The sequence below is a fragment of the Ambystoma mexicanum genome, chromosome 5p, assembly GCF_040938575.1.
Source record: "Ambystoma mexicanum isolate Mex_15411 chromosome 5p, UKY_AmexF1_1, whole genome shotgun sequence".
NCBI lineage: Eukaryota > Metazoa > Chordata > Amphibia > Caudata > Ambystomatidae > Ambystoma > Ambystoma mexicanum.
In genome coordinates, this window is record NC_090930.1 from 760,460,786 (window position 1) to 760,487,274 (window position 26,489).

At 44.5% G+C, this 26,489-nt stretch overlaps 1 protein-coding gene across 2 annotated transcripts in view; it reads left to right on the forward strand.

The window, feature by feature from the left end:
- The window catches only part of PDCD6IP (programmed cell death 6 interacting protein), a 1,152,781-nt gene that overhangs the window by 366,290 nt on the left and 760,002 nt on the right, over positions 1 to 26,489 (forward strand). For both annotated transcript variants that reach the window (XM_069613187.1, XM_069613188.1), the window contains exon 9: positions 6,219 to 6,342. In XM_069613187.1, the coding sequence (XP_069469288.1) occupies positions 6,219 to 6,342 (124 nt within the window). The remainder of the gene's footprint in view (positions 1 to 6,218; positions 6,343 to 26,489) is intronic.

A 26,489-nucleotide genomic window follows, 5' to 3' on the forward strand; every position in this document is an offset into this window, starting at 1 on the left:
GCATCCAGCACGAACATTTTCTTCTAACCTAAGTTACTCTGGGGGGAAAAAGGTATTGCTTACCTGATTCCAAGAAGTCGCTCCAGAGCTTTGGAGTGCACCTGACTCAAGGTGCTGCTTGTGTCCCTTTTTGAGTCCTTAACAGGTCTATCTTAGTTAACTTGCTGCTTCAATAACACTAGAAACTGGAAGAAATCCACAGGAACTATTCGTGTTCTGCTGCTTGTCAAGGCTTTGAGCCCTCTCCCAACTGCTTTTAGCTAGGGTTGTGTTTTGGCACTGAAAGGAAGTACTGGGCCTCTCTGGGAACGTGAACCAGGCTAATATTACACTAATTAACCATTTTCCTCCCTTTAAATGACTTTACTGTATGTGTTTGCAGAGTAAATGTATTACTGTATGAACTGTTAAACGCAGGTGCACGTAATAACTGATAATACGATGACTGTCCTTTCCCTTTCTAATGTTGCTACTATGTAACTGAACAACCACAAAAGTGAAAGTACCCTTTGAAGTGTATTCTCAAGTATTCCAAAGTGTTCTAATCCAAACTTCTAATGTATTTAAACTTATTCTGGTTTATGTATAATAAATATATAATATTATATAAATTATAAGTGTTAGTTTTTTTTTGTGCGCATGTCTAACTAAGGCTCAGTTTACTTACCTACAGCTCACATCTTCCTCTTAAAATGAGCCCGACTGCTCTTCCACTCTACCAAGGTCCCGAATTAATACAGACTGATATAAAGAGTTGGAGATCTACAAACCACTGGGATAGCTTACTAAAGTCTTACTACCAGTAGGACTTTAGGAAAACTCCCCTAACAATGGCGAAAAAAGAATAGTCACCATTTTAGGTCCATTGTGCCCCTTCTGTGTATTATGACGGCCGTGAACACAGCCTGTGAGTAAAAACGACACAAAAGTTGGTAGAACACATCCACTGCCACCAGCTATTCAGGTATGCATGTTACTGTAACAGAAATGTTACATGAGAAGTGAGATAGGGGAATACAGTGTAAACCCCTCAGCAATCCCCATACAGTGTGGTGTGCTGATCTCGCAATATAAAATGTAGAGCGGATAAAAAGTATCCCCCTACCGTTGGGAACATGAGTTCTCACAAGGAAAGTAAGAGAACATAAAAAGGGAAGCACAAGTGGCTTCCCAGGAACACTGCACAGTAAGTGCTGTGCGCTGCAACAGTGATTTATAGATGCCAAAAAGTTAAAGGAAAGTATGACTCCAAAATAGAGTATGGAGACGGAGAGACGCAAAAATGACTCCGATGGTTAGAGTAAAAGAAAGGGCGAGTGGGGGAAAATGTTCCCACTCACCCAGGAACATGGAAAAGAAATCCACAGGTCCAGCAAAAAGTGCTGGGGGTCTCAAAGGTGAAGGAGATTTGGAATACAATGAAAAATCCTCCTTAACAATAGTATGCATTTCCTTCACTAAAATGGTAATTGAATGCGTTAAAAACATAACTTGGATTGGGAACAGTCATGCCCCCTAAGGCATATTGAGTTGGAAAGAAGTAACCATTTTAATTATGGTCCAGAAGCAACCTTGCATCTCCTATGACACTTTGTTGGGGAGAATTCTCATAAATGTGCTAATTGACTCTACCTCAGAGCCCTCCTGCTCTTTTGCTACACTTTGGGACTTTGAACTTTTCATTTCAATGTGTTTTCTACGTTTTTTGGTTGTGGAGTCTAACCAACCCCATAGGCATAATATTTTCATGTGTCACATAGCACCCTCAGTGCAGTGACACAGGGAAGCCTTTTAGGCTCTCCCAAGGTTTAAACACCTTCTCTGGGATAAACTGTTTCCCAGAGAATGTAAAGTTAAATTGACTTTACTAGTCTTTTTTTAAATTCCTAGACCCAGCACACACTATCTTCCAATAGTGCTGGAGGGGTTACCTAGTATCCCCTATGTCTAGAAACCCATGTAGCAGGCAAATGCTACCCTTTCCTATCAAAATGGCTGGCGTCAGTGGTTTTACAACAAACTACCATGATTTTTTCCCGACCGCGAACACCGGTAGCTAAAAATTGCGAGAGCCATGTTATTCAAGATGGCGTCTGGGCCCCCTTATTTAAACAGGTCCCAGTCTTCTTTTTTCGCCATTTCTTTTTGGAAAGGTCCTTCTAGACATTGTTTTTTCGAACCAAACCAGGTTTGGTTCCTTTGTTACTACGCCTTTGGGGGGCTTCAGGACTGAAGACCGCCTCTGGCGCCATTGTCTGGGGTCGGCAGGAAGTGAGGGAGGTGCCTGAAGCTCCCTGTGCTTAGTCTCCTAGGAGACCCAAACGCACTCTGGCGTGATTGGCTGGCTGACTGTCCGGCAAGGACAGCCACCCTGCTAGGTGAGTGGCAGCTAGGCTGGAATGAATGGAAGAAAACTGTTTAAAAGGCAAGTCTCTTGGTTTGGAAGGCAGTCAACCACTGGAACAAAAGAACCGAAGACGAGCTGGAAGAGGACGGCTGTTGAAACTCCTGGACCGTTGGTGTGAACCGTGAAGCCCTGCTGCAGATCCGAATCACCAAGTTCATCTCGACCGAGAAGCCCTTCAAGGACGACTTCTCGCTTTGAGTTGGTGGGACCAATCAGCTCGTAAGCCACCTGGACGCCAATCTCGGAGCTGGTTGTATTTTCCTCAGAGTGCTGCAGGAAACCGAATAGCCAGGGAGAAGGACACCAGTTTGTGTGCTTGACGACCGTTACCGGAATGGAAGATTTGCCAGTTTTCCAGCTTTGTGACCAGTCCCCGTGCAGTACAGTAGTCCCCCGACGTCCTCCCTCTTGTCCCCACGGCTGAGGCTCAGGAACAGCGATATCTGCAGGAACTGCCAGGGACAGAAGTCTTCAGCTGCATCTTTTTCTTCAATGTAAGGTACTGTGAAAACCCGACCAAGAGAATGTATCTCTCACTGCAAAAGTGTGTGAAACTTTGGCAACTTGCAGGCCTAGTCAGCTTGTGACCCGACATATGAATCTACTTCTGAGAACTGTGGCAAAGACTTTTCCGTTTAACTACCAGAACCGTTTTTACCTATACAAGACTCTAGCCCATTGACTTTGGCCTACCTATTTCATTGAATCAACTCCTCTGGTGAACTCAAACTATATGCAATGTTTAAGAGTAACTGTAATATTCGTTTTATTATCTTATGCTTTTTTGCTCCTATTTCCAATGCTCTGAATGCCTTTTGCTTCAAAGTAGTTTAAATGTCACAGAACCGGATGGTGTGAACTACTGTAGTATATTTTTGTGTGATATTTATTGCCTCCTTTTAGTGAATGTTTTCTAACTGACTGTAATAAAATGTTTTACCAAGAAACCTTGATTATAATTCTCTATCTGAATACTTGTGATTGTAGACCTCTGCGTTAACACCCTTACATACTCACATTCCCTCTTGAGATATGCCTGACTGCTCAGCTCGCTACCAAACAATGTGTGGTGCAGACTTATACCAAAGGTTGGTTTTGCTTACACCTGTAGTCATAGTTTTGTGTAGTGGTCCCAGAGGGCACTGCATGCAAACTTCGCCTAAGAGGAGCGTTGCAGGTCGCTTCTTAAATCCATCCAAATATCTGGAGGTTGACGGTACTGGGATGAAGAATCCCCTGGGCAAGTTTTACATTAGTCACATATTGCTGTTTTAGGCCCTGCTTGGGTAGTGATCCCTATTCCATGCTCAGCTAGAAAGTATTTAGCAATTGCATAAGCCACAAGAATAATTGAACACTATGGAATTGAGAAAAACTACTCACATCTGCGTGGAGGAGGGTATGCAGGCATCGGCAGTTTCATTAATAATTACTGTTAATTGACCCCAAGAGGTACCAATACCAGGACAGTGGTATGTGAAGGGGATACAGTCAGCCTGAGATCTTTTGCACCGCATGAATAAGCATGGCAGCATTGGAGAACGTGAGCTCTGCCTCTTAAGGGTGTAATTTTACAGATGTTTGAAAGGATGCATGTCCAAAGGGGTACAGTTCTTCCCTTTTGAGATTTTCACCTTCAGATCAACAATTCACATGCGGGGGACTATTCCCGTTTTCCTCCAATGCCTTGTTTATTATCAAGCCAGGACGTTTTATTTTCAGTTCAACAATTCACAAGCAGGGTGATTCCCTCTTTTTTTCCAATGCTTTATATACTCTCCTGCCAGGGATTATTACATTTTGCTTGAGTTGCTTAATCATCCCTCATAGTCATTTAACATTATTTCGCCTGTTCCTTTATTCATCTACTATTGGAATCCCAATAAGTACTGTTTCAAAGCAGTTGTTTGTAATCACTCCTGATTCCCATTGGGTCTCTGACCCCGTTTTCATAGGTTTGCGCCTTCCTCAAAAGGGCCCAGTCTCCCTGCTCACTCTTAGGGCCTCACCGGTTTCGTTCGGTAACTTTCTTCTCCCTTGTAGCTTCCCTGCAGCTTTGTGGCATTCTCCAACAGACAGCTGGTGTCTCCCTCGTGCTCCATTCTCCCTGCTTGGTGAGAAGCTTCTTCCCTGCTTCTCTGTTCGCTTGCGCCCCTTTGGGGCATCTCTGTACTCGCCACACCCCGGTATGTCTTCTCCGATCCATCTCCGCTCTTTGGAAAGCTGCCTGTTCCAGTTTCGGTTGGCACCCTGAGGATACTTCCTCTGCTTTTCCCTGCCCTTGTCGGGGAAAGAGTCAGTTCCCATCCTTTTTGCTGGTCAGTATTTTTGAATAGCCCAGCATCCAGCACTTGTCCATAACAACTAGAGCGCATAGTGTGCTTCTCAGCCTTTGCAATCTTCATTGATCTAGCCTTCCTCGTCCCAGTATTTCTATGGGAATATGTATGGAGGTTATTATTCCTACTTTTGTTCTGTTATTACATCACAGTATGCCATACAAAGGTGGGAGCGTGGCAGATTATTATTGTCATTGCTCCCTAGAGAAAGGGGGTAATGCCATGTTCCATACAGCGAGTCTGCCTTACTCCCCAGAGATTGATCCCTGCACCCCACAATGTTGTCCTCCTGCCAACAGCCACGCCCAGGATTGGAATCTGGTAGCCTCTGTCCTTCCCTGGCCACATGAGGGGAGACTCCCCAGGGAATTGTTTACAATTTAGCTGGATTTGTCAAAATATCTAGTGGAATTTCAAAGGATATTGTGTCTTTTGGCAGCCAGCCAGTGCTGGTCAAGACACATACCTTGTGTGCATTCTGCTGAGCAAACTCTGGGAATGTGGATTCCAGATGAATCAGACATTGAACCCCCTGTAATCGCTCCCAAGCCACTTTGCACATTCTTGGAAGGAGCAGATATCAGAAAAATGACCATACATTCTATATCCTGGTCTGCACCAGTCAGTTTCAAGTATAAGGAAAGACCAGCTACTTGGTTACTGGATGTATTGCTTCATACTTTTTTTAGTCTACCTGAAGAAAAGGCTTCCTGTGAGCCAAACATGACAACTCGCACAGTTACTATATTTAAGTACACTGCAACCAACTAGAATCAGTACAACTGCCTAGTTCAAAGTACTGGTCCTGGGAGATTAAGGGGTACCTTAATGGTAGCCCCACCCTTTGGAGTCCATAAGGGCCACAAATATTACTCTAAAATTCATTAAGACCTGGCTGGGTTTTATTGGTGGGAAAGTAGGACACCTTAAAAGATCAGCAAAAAGTGGTGGGAACTAAGAGTGAGCAAAATAGACGGATGTTTTCATTAGATCTGTCAATTACTCCAAAACATGGCATGGGAAAGTGGGTGTACTTGCTGGTAAGAGTATCAAGAAGCAAGCTTTGGAGTCTGTATCCCTGACACTCTAAACTAGATTAGGGAACTCGGGCAGGATTAGTATTTCTGTAGTTGGGCTCTGGTCACCCCTTGAGGTTTCCCATCCTGCACCTTTACTACATATCTTTTATTATTTCTAGTTTGGTTTTACTAGGATGGAAACTATACTTTACTCATCCATCATGACAGTTAAGAATGATTATTTGAACCTGATCATTATGAATCGTGCTTTTTGTTGATCCTAATGCATAATGATTTTTCCTTTTTTTCTTTGTTGTATTGTAGTCATATAATTTTGCTAATTTCTATGTTTCTCATCTAAGAATGTATAGAGGACCATTTTCTGAAATTGAATATTTTTCAAAACTAATGTGTTGGTGGTATTTGTTTCAAATTTATTAAATCCTATCCTAGATCTATTTGAAAAGATGGTACCTCTTGCAGTGCAGCAGTCCATGAACCTCTACAATCAAAGGAAGGCAGATCTGGTTAATAGATCAATAGCTCAAATGAGAGAGGCCACAAATTTAGCAAATGGGTAAGTACAGTATATTTCTTTATAGATTGCAGCAAACTAGTGTGTCACTTAATGTTAAAATGCTAAATGCACACAATACATCATTTTCATCTGACTAGAATTAGATGGGCTATGTTTGCAAACAAGGTAGCAAATCGCTATCTGTATTGTTAATTCAATTTGTTAATTTGGATGTGTTCTTTCTGTGGTACATGAGGGAAACTGGTGTGATTTGAATAATATGTGATGTAAAGGAGAACTAGATTTACTATTGAAGTGCTCATTTAAAACTACAAAGATGGAATGCATTAGCTTAGCAGAGCCCGTAGTTTGGATATTACACAAGATATCATTAAAAACTGGGGATCTTGAACTATGATTTTTACAAGTAGATACTGGTGAGACATTTGTGAAAAGTCTTGGAACATAGAATGATTTGTTCTAAAACTTAAAAGAATAACTCTGTATGAATAGAGGCACAGTTTTGAGTGTCGGCTTAGGCCTGCTTCACTGGGCCCGGACAGAGGACTGAGACGCGTCCTCACATGTTGGCGGCCATCTTGGAATCCCCGCTCTTCATATTCTTAATAGTTGCTATGACCACTTCCTCCTTAATAGCGGATCCAAAGGAGTCATTTTCAGTATTCCATCTGGGGAGGCCCAGTACATATAGGCCTGGCTCTGTTTGCTATTGCCCTCCTGTTTCCAACTTCTACAAAACCTCATGACATTTCCTAAATTCCTCCAGTATATTTTTGTCATCCCTCATCTGTTCGAAACTGTATTGAATGGTGCACACCATTTTAGACTTCCGTTGCTCCCTTAGTCTCTGAGCGAAATATTTGTGAGCAGTTGCACTGTTGGGACAGTTTTTCTGAAGTCCAACTAAGGGCTTAGTAAAACCATTCAACGGAGGTAGTACAAGACTCCACTGTTAGTATAAGGCTGTACCACCCGAGTTCGTTGGTTGTGTAGATGAAGCAGCCAGGCTTATTTTAGAATAGAGAGAGGGCTGTAGAATCAGTACAAATGAAATTGTAATACAAATGGTTTATTTAAAAACAAGCCGGCCCAGCTAAATCTTGGGGAAGTAGGCACTATCAGATTATATGTAATCACAATTATAAAAAAAAACACTGCTTGAAGATTCACAGACCAAAGCATACACCTTATTTGGAACACCTAACAGTCAAACCTTTTCATACACATTCAGTATAGGTCACACCTATTTTTGGGAGAAAAAATAAAACCAATGGTTACTTTTAGATTACATTCAGTAATTCAAGGGTAGTAGACCCTATCAGTTGTACCGTGACGCTCAGTAACAAATCGCATAATCAGTCAACTGGACAATATACATTTTGAGAATAGTGGAAAACTTATTCTAGGTACAGTAAAAACCTATAACTGCTTTTGTGATAATACAGTTATACTAAGTGAGTAAAACGTAAGGATTTAATATTCAATTACAGGTGCTTTTGAGATCCGTGAAACACAGATTGAGATAAGCTGTAACTCTTGTAACTTATTTTTGGATGGCACACAGCTAACTCAAGGTAAGTAAAACCCATATACTTTTTCAAGGAGCGATCAGCAACTTGGGGCAGGTATAAACCTAAGACTTTTTGTGTCGGTCTAAAACAGACCAGGGAAGGCATAACCCCATGTTACACCAAGAATGACTCGGGTATTCTAGGTAGGTAAAGCCTAATACAGACTTATTCTGGACAGGCTAACAGCAAGTCAGGGGAAGCAAGTCCCAGTTGGGGGACACTCGTACAATTATCCTAACAGGAATAATAAAGTGAAACCAACAGCATTACTTTTGGGAAGCGGTACAACCAAATCACAGGTGAGTAATATACCCTTACATCTACTTTCTGTTTGAATGGCGAAACAGTTTCTAAGGAAAGAAAGATGTTGCTTTTGATGATAGTGCAACACCCATTCAAGTTGACATTTTGTAACTTTTCACTGAGTTAGTTACCTACCAACTCTTTTACAAAAAGTAACTTTTAAACAATTATCTTTTCTAGGCAAAAGGCCCAATCCCTTGAGCCTTTCCCTTATTCTTGGAGCTCGAGTGTTCTCAGTGGCAGAAGGAGGGGGTCACTAGGGTCTAGTGTCCAACAGGCAGTGTTAGGATAGGTTCTTAAGTAGCAAAAGTCAGAATTCCTCAGAAAGAATGTTCAAACAGGTGAATATTTTACTTTAGAGTTAGTTGAGGGTGCAGGGACTTCACAGAACACACCCTAGCAGGATTCCAGTCGTCGGACTGGGTGAACTGGACGAGAGCTTTCCCAATCAAAGAAAACACCCCACAACTACACAGGAACTACAAGAGACTTGAGGTAAGTACATACCCAAGCCAGCACAGTACCTCAGCAAAGAAGATTTTGCAGCAGAAGGACTTCAGGATCTACAGCCAAAAACCTGGTCTGTGGATTCCTTGTCCTAGTGATTGAAAATAGGACCTTGGAAGGGACCACCCATAAAGAGTGAACAATTTTGTGGGTGTGGAAAAGGGTTCTGTTAGGACAGTTTTTCTGAAGTGTTACCAACTTCGTTAAAACCATTCAACTGAGGCAGTACAAGACTCCACTCTTAATATAAGGCTGTACCACCTGAGTACATGGTAGCGTAGACGGAGCAGCCAGGCTTATTTTAAGAGTGATAGGGCTGTAGAATCAGTACACATGAAATTGTAATACAAATGGTCCAAAGAAACATTGAAACACTATGTATTGTAAAAATAAAGGATTTATTTAAATACAAGTAGGCCCAGATAAATCGAGTGGTAAATGAGCACTAATACATTATATGAAATCACAATTATAAAAGAAAACACTGCTATACTTGAAGGTACATAGACCCAAGTATAAACCTTATTTGAAATACCCAACAGTAGTTCTAGGTAAGTCGAATCCTTTTCATACATATTCGGTATAGGTCACACCTATTCTTTGGGAGTAAAAAAACAATAATTACTTTCACAATTACATTCAGTAATGCAAGGGCAGTAGACCCTACCAGTTGTACAGTGACTCTCCGTACAAATCACATAATCAGTCAACTGGACAATATACTTTTTGTGACTAGTGGAACACTTATTCCAGGTGCAGTAAAAACCTATAACTACTTTTGTGATAGCACAGTTAAAATAGGTGAGTAAAACCTAAGGATGTAATATTCAATTACAGGTGCTTTTGAAATCATTGAAACACAGAAATAAACTCTTGTAATGTATTTTTGGATGGCACACAGCTAACACATGCTAAGTAAAACCCATCTACTTTTTCAATCTCAGAGCCACAGACTCTGGGTTAGATAGCACAGGGAAAGTAAACCCTAATGTTACACTTTACTGAATGACTCAGTTATTCTAGGTAGGCAACAACCTAATACACACTTATTCTGGACAGGCTAACAGCAAGTTAGGGGAAGCAAGACCCAGTTGGGGGACACTCATACAATTATCCTCAAAGGACTAATCTGGTGGTACCAATACTTTACTTTTGGGAATGAGGCACAACCTAATCACAGGAGAGAAATATACCTTCACATCTACTTTCTCTTAGACTGGCAAACCAGTTTCTAAGGAAGAAAAAGATGTTACCCATACTTTTAAGAATAGTGCATTACATATCCAAGGTAAGGAAGAACCTTTGTAACTGTTCACTCGTAGAATTACAGTTACCAACCAACTCTTTACAAGTAAGTTACTTTTAAACACTTGTTTTCTTTTCTAGGCCCAAGTCCCAATCCCAAAGGTCTTTCCCTTATTCTTGGAACATGAATGTTCTCAGTGGCAATACGGGGTCACTAGGATCTAGTGACCAACAGGCAGTGTCAGTATAGGTTCCTTAGTAGCAAAAGTCTGAGTTCCTTAGGAAGACTGTGCAAACAGGCGAGTACTTTACTTTAGAGTTAGAAGAGGGTCCAGGGGCTTCACAGAAGACACCCTAGCAGGATACTAGCAGTGGGACTGGGTACACTGGATGAGAGGCCTCCCCATCACAGAAAACACCCAACAGCTACACAGAAATCCTAACCGACTTAAGGTAAGTACATACCCAAGCCAACACAGTACCTCAGCATTGAAGATTTTGCAGCAGGCCTACTTGAGGATCTGCTGCAAAAAAACCTGGTCAGTGGATTCCTTGTCCTGGAAGGGACTCTGCAGCAGGGATCAATGAAGAAGGCTCTAGGCAAGGTTTCCCCTCACGGCTGAATGTGCTTTTGTGGATTTGGCGCCTTTTCAAGGAGCACAGAAGAAGACAGAAAATCATGGTTGAATTATCGTCGTTACAAAGGTCCAACACTCTGTTGAGGGGACTTTTCGGACTTGATTTGTGTCTGGAGATCTACCAGGATGCCCATGAAGTTTCAGCGAGATTTCGGAAGACCATGCACCGCACAGTGGCTCGAGGTCCCAGGGTATTTGGTTATTGCAGCAACGTAAGCTCGCAGCAACGTGTGGGATGGCTCACAATGCAGGCTGCCTTGAGTCTAGTGGGTCTCGCCAGGCTCTGGGTTGGGGTTGTCATTTTCGGAGTCCCCAGGTCGATTGGAAGGAAGGGCTTACAGCAGGCTCAGGTTACACAGCAGGCTCTCCGGTCGCTGGAAATCCTTTCAGCTGTTTTTCTTCATCATCCACTTTGGTTTCGGTTCCAGTGGTTGACTACTCTTTCAGCTTCCAGGTTTACAGGATTTATCAGGAACTACAGCACAACCTCTGCATTCTCACCATGCATTTTACAAGAAGGGGCGGTCTGGTTGTCCAATCGGGAGAGCCAGCCCCCCACTGGGATTCGTCCCCATTTAGGCAAGGGGGAGGACAAAGGGCTGTTGAGTTTTGGACTCCTCCCTCGCTTCATGCCCTCAGAGACTGGGCCCTGGGCGGGGGAGTCCAGGGGATTCCTGCCGAAGATGAAAATCACACAAAGGAATTTCCCACCCTGGATGTCAGGGGAAGTAACAAAGGACAAGAAACACTAAAATGGAGAAAAAGAATATGGGCCATTTTGGTAAAATGAGTACCCTTGGGTGCCTGTACGGCAGCTGTGAGCACAGCCCGCGATAAAGATGCACCTAATTTATACAGGGTATCACTGCCACCAGCATTGAAGGTAAGCTTGTCCCTTTAACAGATTTGTTAGTTTTATTGTGAGAAGGGATACATTGTATCTCCCCAGCACTCCAAATAAGGTGTGGGTATACTGGCTTCACAGAATAAAATGTAAAAAGCATCCAAAGATCCTTTCTACCCTTGGGAACTGTAGTTCTTTGAAGGTTAGCAAAAGAAAGTTAAAAGGGGAGCCCCTAGGGCAACCCAGCAACAGGCATTTATTGCCAATAAGTTGTTAAAGAGGATAACTTTAAGAAGACACTATGGAGAGTCAAAAGAATTGCCACCCATAAAGAGTTAAAGATTCGGGAAAAGGATCCCACTTACTGAGGTGTGGAAAAATATCCCACTAATAAAGCAAAAGGTTCTGGGGTTGACCCAGGTAAGGAAGATTTACCAGTTCTGTGAAAATCTTACCTAACATGCACCATTTTCAGGATATTTTTGCTGTTGGAATTTTAACTTCTGTTTCTTGTATCAGTATTGCCTTAAGTTCTGCCTTACAGATTTTAAGTTCCTTTGATATTGTGGGGTTAATGTTATTCTTACCTGGACAATCTGGCTGTAGTTCAATTCTAGCCCGTAAACTGGATTCCTTCTGCATTCTTTCCTGTATTTTGTTCGCCCCATTTACACCAATTCCCCCTCGTATTGAAGCTTTAAAACCATCCCACAGGGTTGATATCTGAACATGACCATTATCGTTAATATCAAAGTATTCCCTGATGTTTGTCAACCGTTTCAACCCCCCTTTTATCTTTTTAGTAGGTGGTTATTACATCTCCCTCAGTTGGTCTTATTCCTCCAATCCCTCATTGTCACCAAGACCAAGTTGTGGTCTGACCATCGTATGGCGCTCTCCTTTACTTCCTGTACAGATGTTATGATGGATGTGCAAATTAGAACCAAATCAGTACAGGAATAGGCGTCATATGCTGCTGAATGGTGGGCAAATGGAGGGTTGGGTTCTGTACTGGCATCCCCCAAATCCACCAAGCTCATTTCCTGGTTAAATTCCCTAAATCTTAGGGCATCCCTAATGTGATCATTTGACATCTGAGTGTTGTCTGCAATCTAACCCTATAAAAGTCACCACCTACTAGGAGAACCCCCTCCATAAATGGCTTCATGCACTGGCCGACATCTTCTCAAAAGGGCATTTTTCTGTACTTTGGGCAGTGTACTGACGCTATTGCAACTTTGGCTCCCTGGTTGTGCTGCCTAAGAATATGTATCGACTTTCTCAATCGCACATGTTTTCTTCCACCAGATGTCTAATAGACCCCCATCAAGATAGCCACTGCTTTTTTTTCTTCTTCCCCATCTCCTGTGTCAAAGTACACTTTTATCTATAGCCCCACCCCATTTCACAGATGGCTCAGAGCACCATCACCAGATCTGTTTCCTGCAAACAATGTATCCAATTTTAACCTCCCGAACAGATCAGTGATCTCATAAATGGGCAATTCAAACCTTGCACGTTCAACATGCCCATTTTAAGGCTAAATGTCAAGTCCGTTCTCCTGAGAGGAAGTTCAGCGTTTAGCTTTGTCACGATTCAAGTTGCAAATAGTCCACCCCCGATTGTCAAGTCCCAAAAGGGGAAGGGTATCTACCCTCATCGAATCGACCTTCCCCCTGTGGGTGGGTTCCTGGATTTTAGAAGTACAGGTAACCACAAGGCACCCAATGTGGGAGGTCTGGGGGAAATTAGGTTGAGGTTGTGGATGGGAAGGGGGGAAATTATGAAAACCAGAAAGAGGATTAGGGTAGAGAAAACCTTGATACCTTGCTCCATATACTCGTGCAACCTGACCTGTTACTCTGTGCTATCCTCACACCCTACCTCCCGTACATGTAACATAGCCCATAAATGTGCATCACATACCACTCTTAACACCAGTAACAGAATGCCTCTGCTAGGAAGACTAACCTATAATCGTAAATTGCCATTCCTTTCCCCCAGCAATAGGAAGCAACTTATAAAACGTGCATTCATGCCACACTTAGGACAATGGATTTAAGCAGACCACACATGAACATGATTGCGTAATGAACAGCCAGCTGTGGTTTTCTCCACATGAATTTACGTACGCATGGCCTTTTGGCAAAGCATGAAATGAAACCCAAAACTAACGTATGAATGAACTTTCACACAGAGTTTCCTTCCAAGTCTAACTATTGTATCTGCATTTTGCTTAACACAATGATTCGCATCACCCCGGATAACTTTGTGATACAGAGGTCTGAGTCCGAAAATGTTCAAAACTAGCAAGCCACTCAAGTTGTCATCTGTATCATGTGCACACGTGCATTTTTGGGTAAAATCTATACATGAAATCACTGTGCTGAGTACTTATCTCGGGTCCGGGAGCCCTGTGAGGCTACCCGGACAAAGTTGGATGCCACGTTGCAGAATGTGCCGGTGTAGGCAGTCACCGCTGCATGGCCCGCGTCCTCTTCTGCTTGCTGTGCCGCTCCTGCAAATGCAGGAAAGTTTACCTGCTCCTCTGCCATAGCCGCGTCTGCCCGTGCTGTGATCCACAGTAATCCTCACCCGACACGTTCTGATGGTGGCTTAAGTGCACAGTGGCGAGGCTGCGCATGCATGCCCTCATGTTCTCCAGAAACCAAAAAGGTGATGGGTGGAAGGTTTTGAATTCATCTGAACCACTGGCATTGCGCTGGGCAACCTGCCACACCACTGTTTTTTAGCCAGTCTGCGCCATTGCAAAAGGTGTTCAGCCATATGCACATCAGTCGGCTACTGCCACCAATGGGAGCAGCCCTACCCGAACTGATAGGCCAGGTCCCGTCTGCATGGAAACGCAAGCAACTCCAGACATGCTTAATGTTGGGCCTCCTCAGTGATGTGCAGCTTGGTTCCCTATGGTCCCAGGGCCTTCTGGGAAGTGTGGTCTGCGGACCCAGATTACTGCAACGCCAAGGCTTGTTGGCAAGTATCTGGTGGCTGAGGCCACAAATGACACCACCTGCTCACCCCAAACATGGCCCCACCACCATTTAGTTGACACAGATATTACTTTGATCTATAATAATCATTGCCTGTTTCAGATGTAGAAAACTAAGGGCTCAAGGAAAGGCAACAAAAAGACATGCAGATAATAACCAAACAACCCATAATTTGCCCCAACTTGCTCCCACCTCCACGTGGCTCTTCCCTCACCAAACTCCCCTTACTAGGACCTTTGACTCAGTACTCCCATCGTCCTCCAACCACAGCCAAACCACCAAAGGCTTCTTTCCTACACCTTAATCATACCAGTATATACTCAGAGCTTCATTCAAGGTATATCTGTTAATATCTTCTTACTTCTATTTTTCCAAGCAAAGTAGTCCTTAATTCCCCCTGAGTGCTGTACCATTATGACACCTTTCCAATGGAAGCACAAGTCACCCACCCACTTCAATCACCTTCATCCTTCACCCCTAGTTGTTAGGTTCCATTTTTATGTGAAATCGCCTTCACATGTCAGTTCCACAACACTTTCTGCTGGACTGCTGGATTTTTGGTCAGTTCTCCTGAGTGAGTGGCAACCCTTATAAACACTCACTCTTGCTTGTACCCTATCTTTGGCATCTTTTGTATTTCTTTTTACACCTTTTTCTTGGAGTCAGGTTTTCCTCCAGGTTTTGTGGCATCGGTCATTGACTTTTGCATTACACAGCACTCTGGGCAATGTTGCTGAAAGCCCCTTGTGCTCCCCTTTTTATTTTCTGTTATTTCCCTTGTTGGAACACATGTTCCCAAGGGCAGAGGGATATATAGCATTCTTCCTATCTTTTCTATTGTGAGATCAGCACACCCCACCTTATGGGAAGTGCTGAGGGTTAACATTGTATCCCCTTTCTTACTGCTCCTGTAACCTTTTGGTTACAGTGACGAGCTAATCTGAATGGCTGGTGGCAGTGGTTTTATCTCACTTACTTTGTGTAATTATTTCTCCCAGGCTGTACTCACAGCCGCGGTAGTGCACAGAAGGATCACCATTAACCCAAAATGGTGACGGTGTACTTTTTAAAAAAACATTTTTTAAAGAGGGCTTGCCTCTTCTTGGTCCTTCTGCCATGAAAGGTTGTGGAGGTCCTGTCTTGACTTTAGTAGATGGGGATCCCTTTGTGTAGCCCGCCAAGGCACCAGTGTGTCTGTGAGGACAGAAAATGGGGAGGACTCAAACTCTGCTGTACTGTCTTCTGCTCTGCCTGCCTGGAACCAGTTCCAACTAGGATGGTGGCTGTTCTAAAAGGATGGCCACCACTAACAGTTTAAATGGTGCATGGGTGCTGATTAGCAGGGTTCCTGCGTAAGAGGCATGGATCTGGAGGCTGAAGACAGGCTGAGCACTGAAACGGAAGAATCTGTGAGGAGCAAGAGGAGAGACAGCCACAGCCACTTCCAGACGACCGGAGATGCCTTCTGAGTAATTGCTGCTACCGACCCCTTCTAAGCATCAGGAGAACTCCGAAGAGGATCACTCTCTCCCTTGGTGGGACAAATCGGTCTCAAGACAACCTGCATTTTGAGCCATCCCACGACAAAATGTGATTTTTCACTGTTGCAAACTGCCAATACCCTTGCACCTGTGACCATTGTGCAGTGCATCACCATCCGAAGGTCATATCCTCCTGAAACTTTGGTAGACTCCTTCTGGACCTCCAGAGGCAAGATTCCACTCCATGAAGTGCCCACATTAGAGTGCTGGACCGAGAAAGTGAGACAAATCTGGCAGTAACCGTTGTTCACTGGTGCTTTCCAAAGGGCACCAAAATCACAGGACCACGAAGAATCCTTTGCCTGGAGCCTCTTCACTCAACTGCTGCTGCGAGATCCATTCCATTGTCCCATCTTTCGTCTGCATGACCAACAATCATGTGACCAGGTCTGCTGCTGCATTGCTGGGGACATTGTGCTGCATTCTCCTTCGCTTGTAAGGTACTGTGAGACTCTAGGTAAAACTTGCCTATAGTTCAGCTGCTCATGTGTTGCCGGAGTCGTGCATCATGTGTTTGGGAGTTCGCCCATCCACGTACGCTCAGGCTTAATGCCCGTGTCCCCTCAGGGAGCCTTCCCCGAGACCCCTGAGCCTTTCCCCCAACAAAGAGTGATACATGCTTGCTACTGAAGACTTCATCTGGAACTCTTGGATTTTCTACAGCTTGTTTGACCCTACAATCTGACCCCAAGACTCTCATAACTAGATAGGTAAGGATAACTAAAGCCTTTGTGAAATTATCACTAGTATTTACCTGCTTTATGTTGGTCTTGTTTCATTCCTTCTTGCCTGAAACGCACTTCTGAAAGTTATTACAAAAGTGTTACTTACCTTTTCCATTCTTCAAGTATTACCAAAGTGATTTACTTGCTGTAAAGATTTTATTCGTTCTAAGTTGCTCATTGTGTTATAGTACTTACCTTTCTGAAGAATCACTTCTACCTGAGTGTATATATGAAATAAACCATTATTTTTATATAATGTTTAGTGTAGTAGTGTTTCTTTGCCCTATGTGTATACTCTTAAGTTCTTTGTGCCTTCCTAAAGCCCTTACTCCCTCATAAAATGGACCTGGCTGCTCAGCCATTGCTACCAAAAAAACGTGTCTGGTTCAGCCGTATACGAAGAGGCGGATCCCTGTGTCCCAAGTGTGAATCTTCTAAAGTCTTGCCAGAGGCGGACTTAAGTGAAACTCCCTAACACTAGCTTAGACCACCCCCCCCCATGCCACAATCCTAGCATCTTTAAGGAGTCCCAAACACATACATGTCACACATATGGTGATTTGCATCTATCAATTTTTGTTTGTAATGAAAACATTTTTTACCTTTCAACGGTCAGTAATTTCCCTCCCCATTCACTCAGTTTTCTAGAAAAAGGAGTACCCGACTGCTTGAATTTTTGGGATCCAAAGATTTTCTTCCATTTGAGGTTTATATCTCCCTTAGGGGGGAGGGGTGGTCATTTCCTCTGCTGTGGATCATTGTCCATATTTATTTTTTGAATTTTATCAGCTCACTGAACCCTCAGGTATACAGGCACGAGGGAGGGAGGGAGAGAGGGAGGGAGAGAGAGAGGGAGGGAGGGAGGGAGGGATCTTTTTTATTCTCAATTATCTAAAACAGGGAGTTCAAACTGACATCAACTGATGTCCCACAGCATAGGGAGAATTCTCAGAAATGTGTTAATTCCCTTCTACCTTAGAGGCCCCCTGCTCTTTTTGCTTGACGTTAGGACTTTTGATTTCTAACTTGGAGAGAGTGAGACCTTTTTCCCCCACTCTTTCCTGTATTTTTTCTGTGATTTGTACTCTTTTGACTTTGGAGTCTGACAAGATCCATAGGCATCATCTTTACATTGTGACACAAAGCACCTTCAGTGCAGTGACACAGGGGAGTCTCTTGGATTTCCCAAAGGTTTAAATACCTCCTCTTGGTGAAACTACTTTTTTCAAAAGCATTGAAGTGAAATTGACTTGACTTATATTTGTAAATTTCTAGACCCAGCACACACTATCTTACAATAGGGTGCTGGAGGGGTTACTTAGTATCCCTTTTGTCTAGTTTCTCATGTAACGTTTTTTGTTACCCTTTCTGCAATGAATGGCTGGTGGCAGTGGTTTACTTTTTGCTACCATTGTGTGTTTTAACGCAGGAGGCACTCACAGCTGCATTAAGGCACCAATGGGTGCCCATTTTGTCAAAATGGCCCTGGTCGTTTTTAGTCATTTCTTGCTGGAAAGGTCTTTCTTGAGATTTACTCTGTGTGCCAAAGCAGGTTTGGTCCCTTTGTTAGTTTTGTATGTGGTGGGATTCATGTGTGAAGCCAGTGCCTGGCTCCAGCGTGTCTGGCAGGGGCAGGATGTGATGGAGATGCCTGAAACTACCTGTGCTTATTCTCCTTGATTACAGGAATGCACCCAAAGGTGATTGGCTGGAGGGCTGTCCTTGGAGGACAGCCACCATACTCTGTGATGGACAGCCAGTATGGAATGAATGGGAGAAACCTGCATAAAAGGTGAGGCTGTTTGGCTTGGAAGGCAGTCGACCACTGGATGAAGGAATCCGAAGAAGAACTTGGAAGAGTCGCTTGCTGCAACTCCTGGACCGTTGGTTTGCCCTGTGAAGCCCTGCTGCTGTGCTGATGCTCTGAATTTGCCTCGACTAGAGAAGCTCTGCAAGGACGACTTCTCCCCTTGGGTTGGTGGGACCAATCAACCCCATAGTGAACTCGTCAGAGCTGGCTTTACTTCCATTGCTGCTGCAACCAAAATGCCAGGCAGAGGAAAACCAGAACGAGTGCATCGCTTTTAAGTCGGACCCGAGCACCAGGAAGATCCTCCGGACTTCCCTGAAGCAGGACTGACCAAGCCTGAGCCACCTCAACAGAGTGATGGACCCCAGATGCGAGGAAAGTCTAGAGTGGTATCCGGGCGACCGTGGTGGTGCTGTTTGCTGAGACGTGAGGAGCTCAAACCGTAAAGTGCAGCTGAATTGAAGTTTGACCTTTGCTGCTGCCGACCATCCCATTGTGTTGCAGGAGTCCCCAGAAGTCCTCCCTCTTGTCCCCACGACTGAGGCCCAGGAACAGGATCTGCATAGACGCATAGGAACAGAAGCCAGCTGGGACCCTTTCTTCTAACCAAAGGTACTGTAAACCTAAGAGGACTTGCCTCTTGTTGTGTAGCTTTACTTGTTCTCAGTTCAAACTTGTCTTGGTTGCCATTGCAGAGTTGCTATAGCTTTGTCCCTCACAAGCCTCCCAGCTTGTGGCCCTTCAAGTGAATCTTATTCTTACAAACCTTTCTAAAAAAACATTGTGCAAGACTTTTACTTACCTGCAAGAAGACCATCAGCTTCCCTAGACTGTGTTCAACTAACATGGACTGTCCTGGCTCCCTGAGAGACTCTTCTACCTCTGACTTTGTGCTTTTGCCTTTCCTCAGGAAAGGGTTAATTTACTTGGTATTGGAGGGTTTAAAAAGTACTTACCAGTTAATTATTTGTTAACCTTTGTATCTAATCCTTTACACCCAAACTCAGTACTGCTCTAAATGTACTAGTAATAAATCAATGTCCACAGTGTCTGTAACGCTCACCTGATTCCCGTAGAGGCGCCGGTCTTGACTGGGCGTATACCGTATCTTCAAAGGTGATGTGTAACACACGGCTGGCTCTTTGGGCTGGACCTCTGTGCAATGTATGTCTGGCTCGAAGGGTAAGATGTCTGCAGATAGAAAATGTGGGATTAATGAACTGGGTTATTGAATGTCTCTCTTCTTCCTTTTCTCTTCTCCTGTAGAACCCCAAAGGTTAACGCTCTCACCTTAGGTAAGTGAACGCCGTGCTCTCCATCTGCCTCGAGGCAGGGTGCTGTAACCAGTTTCTTCACTGGATAAGGGGAGCAGGCCTCTTGACTTCAGAGGACTGCTGTCCGTCGTTTACTGCACGAACGGTAAGTTTCGAGTAATTCTAATGTCTTTAAAGTCTTTAGTAATGATGTCTCTTGTTTTGCAGGGTTCAGGCGATGGCGGGCTGAAGTGAGTTGAAGATGGAGCCCTTGTGATGAATAGAAGCGCCTGGAAGCACGTAAGTAAGCGCTTGTTGCCTGCTTCACGATGCGCTCTGTCTTTTTATTTTGCAGGTACAAGTTCGGGGCGGCTGCAGGGTGCCGGAATACCCACTGGGTTAGATGTGGAAAGGAGTAATGGCACGTGAGTATTAAAGTTCCCCAATGTCTTTAAACGCACCTTGTTTTGTCTTTCAGATGCGGGATGCAGCGCCGAAGGCCTCCGGAGCGTGCGAAGAGTAGGTAAGCCTTTGTCTTTCAGAATGCAGCGCGAGGCGTTGGTGACAGCCGATGGCCCAGGTAAGTGAAGAGCTGTCACTGAAGACCGCAATCCTAACCTGTTCTTTCTTGTCTTTATAGGTGTTGCTGAAGACTGGATTCAGGATGGTAAGCCTTTTTCCTTAGGCCCAGGATCAGATGCAGAAGACACGATGAGCGTTCTGCTGCTGAGGATGCAGAATAACGCAAAGCAAGATTCATCCATCGGGTGTGGTTTAAATAGCCTCCTGTAGTGCTTAGGTGTCTCCTTCCACAGCCACGCCTAGGTAAGAAAAGAGTTCATGCTTTCCAGAAGAGTTCCAGTGTTCTGAATCTAGGGAGTGGCTCCTGCCCCACCCAACAGGAAAAGTAGTTCCAAACAGAAGAGGATCAGAGGCTCAACTGGCAGGCAAGTAAGCAGCATGGTCTGCTGCAGGTAAGTCCACCCAAGCATTATGAGCCCGGCGCTTCCAGCGCTGGGACTGGGCATATTTATGAGCCTGGTGCCACTGGCGCCAGGACTGGGTCCAAAAGGTCCCAACTGGGACTGGTTGGCACTCGGAACCTGGGTTATGGATCTGCTTCCAAGGGAGTTGGGAAAACCCTGACCTTTTGGAAAAGCAGAGATCATGACAGTGTCCTAGCTAGCTATTGAAGTCACCTGAGGGTGTAGGAAGTGTCTGTGTGCCATCCCCAATGGGTGTCATCTGATTTAGAGAAATGGAATGTGTTTTAGTGTGTGCTGTAAGTGTTACATGTTTTGCTCCCTTCTGAAGAAGGCGTATATAACTGATTCTTAAATTAATAATTGTTGTTGGAGAGAAATCTCAGAAATGTGCTAATTACCTCTACCTTAGAGACCCCCAGGACTTGATATTTTTTAACCTGGATAGAGTGAGAACCTTTTTCCTACTCTCTCTGGTATTTGAATGTGATTGTGTACACAGTTTATTTTGGTTGTGGAGTCTGACAAACTCCATAGGCATCATATTTTACATTGTGTCACACTGCATCTTTAGTGCAGTGACACAGGGAAGACTTTCAGATTTCACAAAGGTTTAAATACCTTCTCTGGGCTAAACTACTGTTTCCCAGAGCAGTAAAGTGAAATTGACGTTACTTAGATTTGTAACTTTCTAGACCCAGCACACACTATCTTGCAATAGGGTGCTGGAGGGGTTACTTAGTATGCCCTTTGTCTAGCTTCGCATGTAACATTATGTTACCCTTCCCTCACTGAATGGCTGGTGGCTGTGGTTTACGTTTTACTACCATTATGGGATTTTACCGCGGGCTGCATTCGCAGCCACGGTAAACCACCATGGGTGCCATTTTTGTCAAAATGGCACCAGTCTTCTTTTTTGCCATTTCTTTGTGGAAAGGTCCGTCTTGAGATTTACTCTGCGCTCCAAACCAGGTTTGGTCCCTTTGTGCATTTTGCCTTTGGTGAGATTCACAAGTGAAGCCCGCCTCTAGCTCCAGGGTGTCTGGCGGGGGCAGGAAGTAAGGGAGATGTCCGAACCTCCCTGTGCTTAGTCTCCTAAAATACGTAATTAACTCTTAGATGATTGGCCGGCTGGCTGTCCCTGCTGGGTGATTGACAGCTAGGCTTGAATGAATGGGAACAAGCTGAATAAAAGGTGAGGCTTTTTGGCTTGGAAGGAAGAGTCGACCACTGGACGAAGGAATCTGAAGAACAACTTGAAGAGGATGCCTTCTGCAACTCCTGGACCGTTGGTTTGCCTGGTGAAGCCCTGCTGCTGTGCTGAAACTCCAAATTGGTATCGACATAGTAGCCCCTGCAAGGACAACTTCTCCCTTTGAGTTGGTGGGACCAATCAACTCCAAAGTAAGCCACCTAGACATCCTTTCAAAGCTGGTCGATAGCCAGGGAGAGGAACGTCAGTTTGTGTGCATTGCTTTTAAGCTGGCCAAGAGCTCCAGGAAGACCCTCCGGATTCCTAGGAAGCAGGACTGATTGAGCTTGTCCCCTCAACAGAGTGCGGGACCCCAGATGCAAGGAAAGCCCATCTCGACAGCCAGGAAACGCGGTGTTGCTATTTGCGGCAGACGCGAGGAGCTGACACACTGAAGTGCCACTTGTTTGAGGTTTGCCGTTTGCGAGCGGTGACCGTCCCATTGCAGGAGTCCCCAGACGTCCTCCCTCTTGCCCCTACCACTGGGGCCCAAAAACAGCGAGATCAGCAGAGCTGCACAGGAACAGAAGTCAACTACTGCACTTTTTCTTCAACCTAAAGGTCCTGTAGAGTAAGAGAATTTAACTCCTTGTTGTGTAGCCACTGGTCCTCACTGGAGACTTGCTTGGTTGCATCTGTAGAGTTGCTGTCAGCTTTTTTACTTCACAAGCCTAATCAGCTTGTGGCCTTGGTTTGATTGCTTCGATTCTACCAAGACTTTTAAAACACTGTGAAAGACTTTCTACTTAACTGCAAGAAATGCTTCAGTTCACATTAACTTTTGCTAAGTTAAAATTGGCCTGAATGACTCTCTCTCTTCTGCTTATGTGTTTTGCCTTCCTTCCAGGCAAGTGTTAAGTGACTTTGCATTGGGGGGGTATTGAAAGTACTTACCTGCTTAAGAATACTTGTTTTATTCTGATCCCTCTTTTCTTTAAAACTCTCCTAAGAAAGTCTGAAGGCAAAGAGTGATATATTAATGTCCAATCACACTAGCAATTGATGTCACCTGAGGGTGTAGGTAGTGTCCGAGTCATCCCAAATGGGTGTCTACTGATTTAGAGAAACTAAGAGTGTGTATTTTTGGAGTGTATTTGTGTGTTCTATATATTACTCCCTTCTGAAGAAGCCTTATTCTAACTGACGGGTAAATAAATTAATAATTGTTTAATCAAGAAACCTTGTGTGTAAGAGTTTATTTGAATACTTGTCACTGTGACTCTGTGTAACTCCCCTACAGCTCACATTGACCCCTCTTGAGATAAGGCTGGCTGCTCAGCCACACTTTCAACCTGTGTAGTACAGACTTATACTAAAGGTTGGGTTCCCTATTGCCAGGAGGACAAGGTTGCTGTAGTCTCCCAAAGGGTACTGCACACCATCAATATTCTCAGCATATTTCATAGAAAACACTTGTATAATGAAAATTCGTCATACATGAAGTCATACTTTGTGGCAAACTAAGAAAATCTACATGGGATTGTGGTTGGTTCAAGGGGAACATCTAAGTATTCTTTCTACAAGGGATTGGATTGTGATTTGTTCTCTACAGTCAGCTGGACAACGTATGCCCTCCCCTAGTGCAAGTCATCTTCAACAGTTAAGTACACAGAATATCTTTGGCGCTCAAACTATAAGGCCTTTTATTATATTGCCTTGTACATTTGGTTGGCATGATTGTACCCTTCTGGGACATTCGATTCTCTAACAGCACGTAAGCTGGTACCCCAAGTGGTGGTGGGTGAACTTGACCGTACCTCAACACCCAATTAGCCAATCTCTCACTGCTCATGCCTTCTGCCATTCAGATTGTCTTTCAACCTGGCCTTGTAGTCGCTTGTCTCCGGGAATATAAAGGAGTGTGAGCATGTGCTTATCAAGGTTCAGGTCTACTTGCCCACTTCTATTTCCATCCTGGACTTGCGTGGCAGGAGACCTTGAATCGGCCCAATTTATAGCATTTAACTGTCTCGAATAAAGCAGATCGTCATCCCTTCTTGGATACATCATATAGGGCTTTCTCAGTGGATACCTTGTCTCAAAAACTCTGCGTGGTATAGGCATCATTACTGGCATAGCAAATGTTGCAATTTCCAGTTTCCAACATATTGGCAGAATAGGGGCGGGACTTCCTGCAGAGGCATTCAGCTGCTTCTCTACACATGTTCAAGACGTTCAGCAGTGACAGTGTCTTGGCTCAGAGGAAGGAGAAAAAAAACAAGTTTTCAAGTTTCTCTTAAAGGCGGTTTCCATTCTCAAGAACAATGGGAGATTGTTCCACAGCTTGGCAGTGATTACAGGAAAGCTTGAGCCATTTGCATTTTGGCGATTGAAGCTGGGCACTTTTTGCAAGTGGTCGTGTGAAGATCTTAGTGGGCGAGAGGGGGTGTATTTTTCCATGCGCTGAGAAAGGTAGGCTGGTGTAGTTTCGGAGTGGCACTTGTGAACGATGGAGATGATCTTGAAGTTGATTCACTCTCGGATCGGCAGCCAATGGGCGTCTTCTTTCTTCTGAGACATGGGCCTGTTGTGGCCCCGGTGATGGCTCTGGCAATTGTGAGGTGATTGGATAGGGAGACGAAAGGCTTACTGGTGTTAAAGAAATTGGCTCTGTGGGCGGCAGTGGAGAAGATGGCGTTAACTTGACACAAGAGGTCGAGTGAAGTGTCCAGATATATGCCCAGAGTTTTCACGGCAGGTGACATGGGGATTAGGTTGCTGTCAATGTTGAAGGATTTTTAGGCCGTATCCAAGTTGCAGAGGGTGGTGGGGGAGCCAACAATGAGAATCTCTGGTTTATCGTAGTTTAAGCATAGCATGTGTTGCCGTCCAGTTTTGGATGATGTAGATATCGGCATAGTTCGTGCAGGAGGTGCCAAGGACATCAGGTGATCGAAAAGGGGTTTTGTATAAAAGTTATATAGAGTGTTGGAGAAAGGCAAGAACCTTGGGTGAGGCCGTATGTAAGTGGCGTGGATGAGGCAGCATGATCGTCTACAAAGGCCAGAGAGGATCTGTCTGTTAGGAAGGATCTGATCATTATTGACTGCAGGAGAGAAGGTTGCTGTGGTGGTCAGGTGATCGCAAAGAAACTGATGTTCGACTCGATCAAACGCAGCTGAAAAATCCAGCATGTGGAGCAATGCAGGTTTACCTGTGCCTTTAATGTCTAATTGATTTTTCATATAGAGTGGGACAGTTTCTGTGCCTGATTGGTGGGTGCCTAGGATGTAGTTGGCTTACAGGTATTGATGTACCTGGATGTAGCCTGCACTGTCGAGGATCTTTAGGATGAAGGACACTGTTGTGATGCGACGGTAGTTGATAGGGATGAGCGGTCAAGGGAGGGTTTTATTAGTAGCAGAAGGATTCATGCTTTTTCCAGGGATGCTGCTTCAGTTTTTGTGGAGAAGGAGGCATTGATTATGGCTGTGATGAACGGTGTGGTTGACTTTTGCCAAGTCTTTGATGATGGGGGCCGGGCAGGCGTCACCTTTGCAGCAGGCTGGTTTGAGGATTTTGAATATGTTGGCCGCTTCCCATCCTCCACGCAATTTGGCTTTCACCCTGTCTCACAACTGGGAGTGTGGTGCAGCAGGGTGACAGGAGGGTGGTAGTTTGGCTCTGATGGCTTGTTGCTTTGTAGCAGATATATTTCTGCTGTTAGAGGATATTTCCTGTAAGGGCTTCTTGCACCATGGTGCACCAGTTGTCAACTGAGGGCAGGAGGGGTGTCTGGAGACTTGAGTTCGCAGAAGATTGTGAAGGGTTTGTGAGTATTAGATTTGGCGCTTTCTATTCTTGTGTTGTAGCTGTTGGCAGTGTTCATGGCCTTTTTGTACTCTTTGACGAGAGAGGTGAATTGGTCATTGTTAGCTGAGGAAGGATTTTTCTTCCAATTCATTTCTGCAGCATGTTTCAGAGGAGCTTGGGGGGTGAACCAGGACTTTTTCTTTAGAGCAGTTTTAGCTTTGCGCAGTTTGAGAGGGTGAGTATGTCAACTGCTTGAGCAATTGTGGCGTTGTACAGATCGACTAGGGCCACCGGGGGCTGTTCTGTTGGTTGGGTTCTTGAGGAGTGGTGAGAGGTGATTCTTGGTTAGGTTCTTGGTAGACCGTGTTAAGCCTTTAGGTTTCATTGGGTAGCCAGAGGAGGGCAGTTTGTTAAACAGGAAGTCAAAGGTGATGGTCTGACCAGGGACAGATTGAGAAGGTCAGGCTGGAGATGTTGCAGTTGAGATCGGCAATCCAATCAAGGGTGTGCCCATGGATGGTGAGTAGGGTCAATAATTCGCTGGAGGAAGCCAGCGTGATCGAGGGACATGGCCTACGCTTTTGCCGTCTCTCACAGGGGTAATTGAGGCCCAGGTTGAGGTCACCTAAGATGAGGAGTTTGGAGTCTGCTTTAATAAAGGATTGATGACTTCTTCCTTGAAAGAGGCGATGGGGTCAGGGGGGTCGGTAGATATGGAGATTGATGGTGCATGTTGGAGAGATGGAAAGC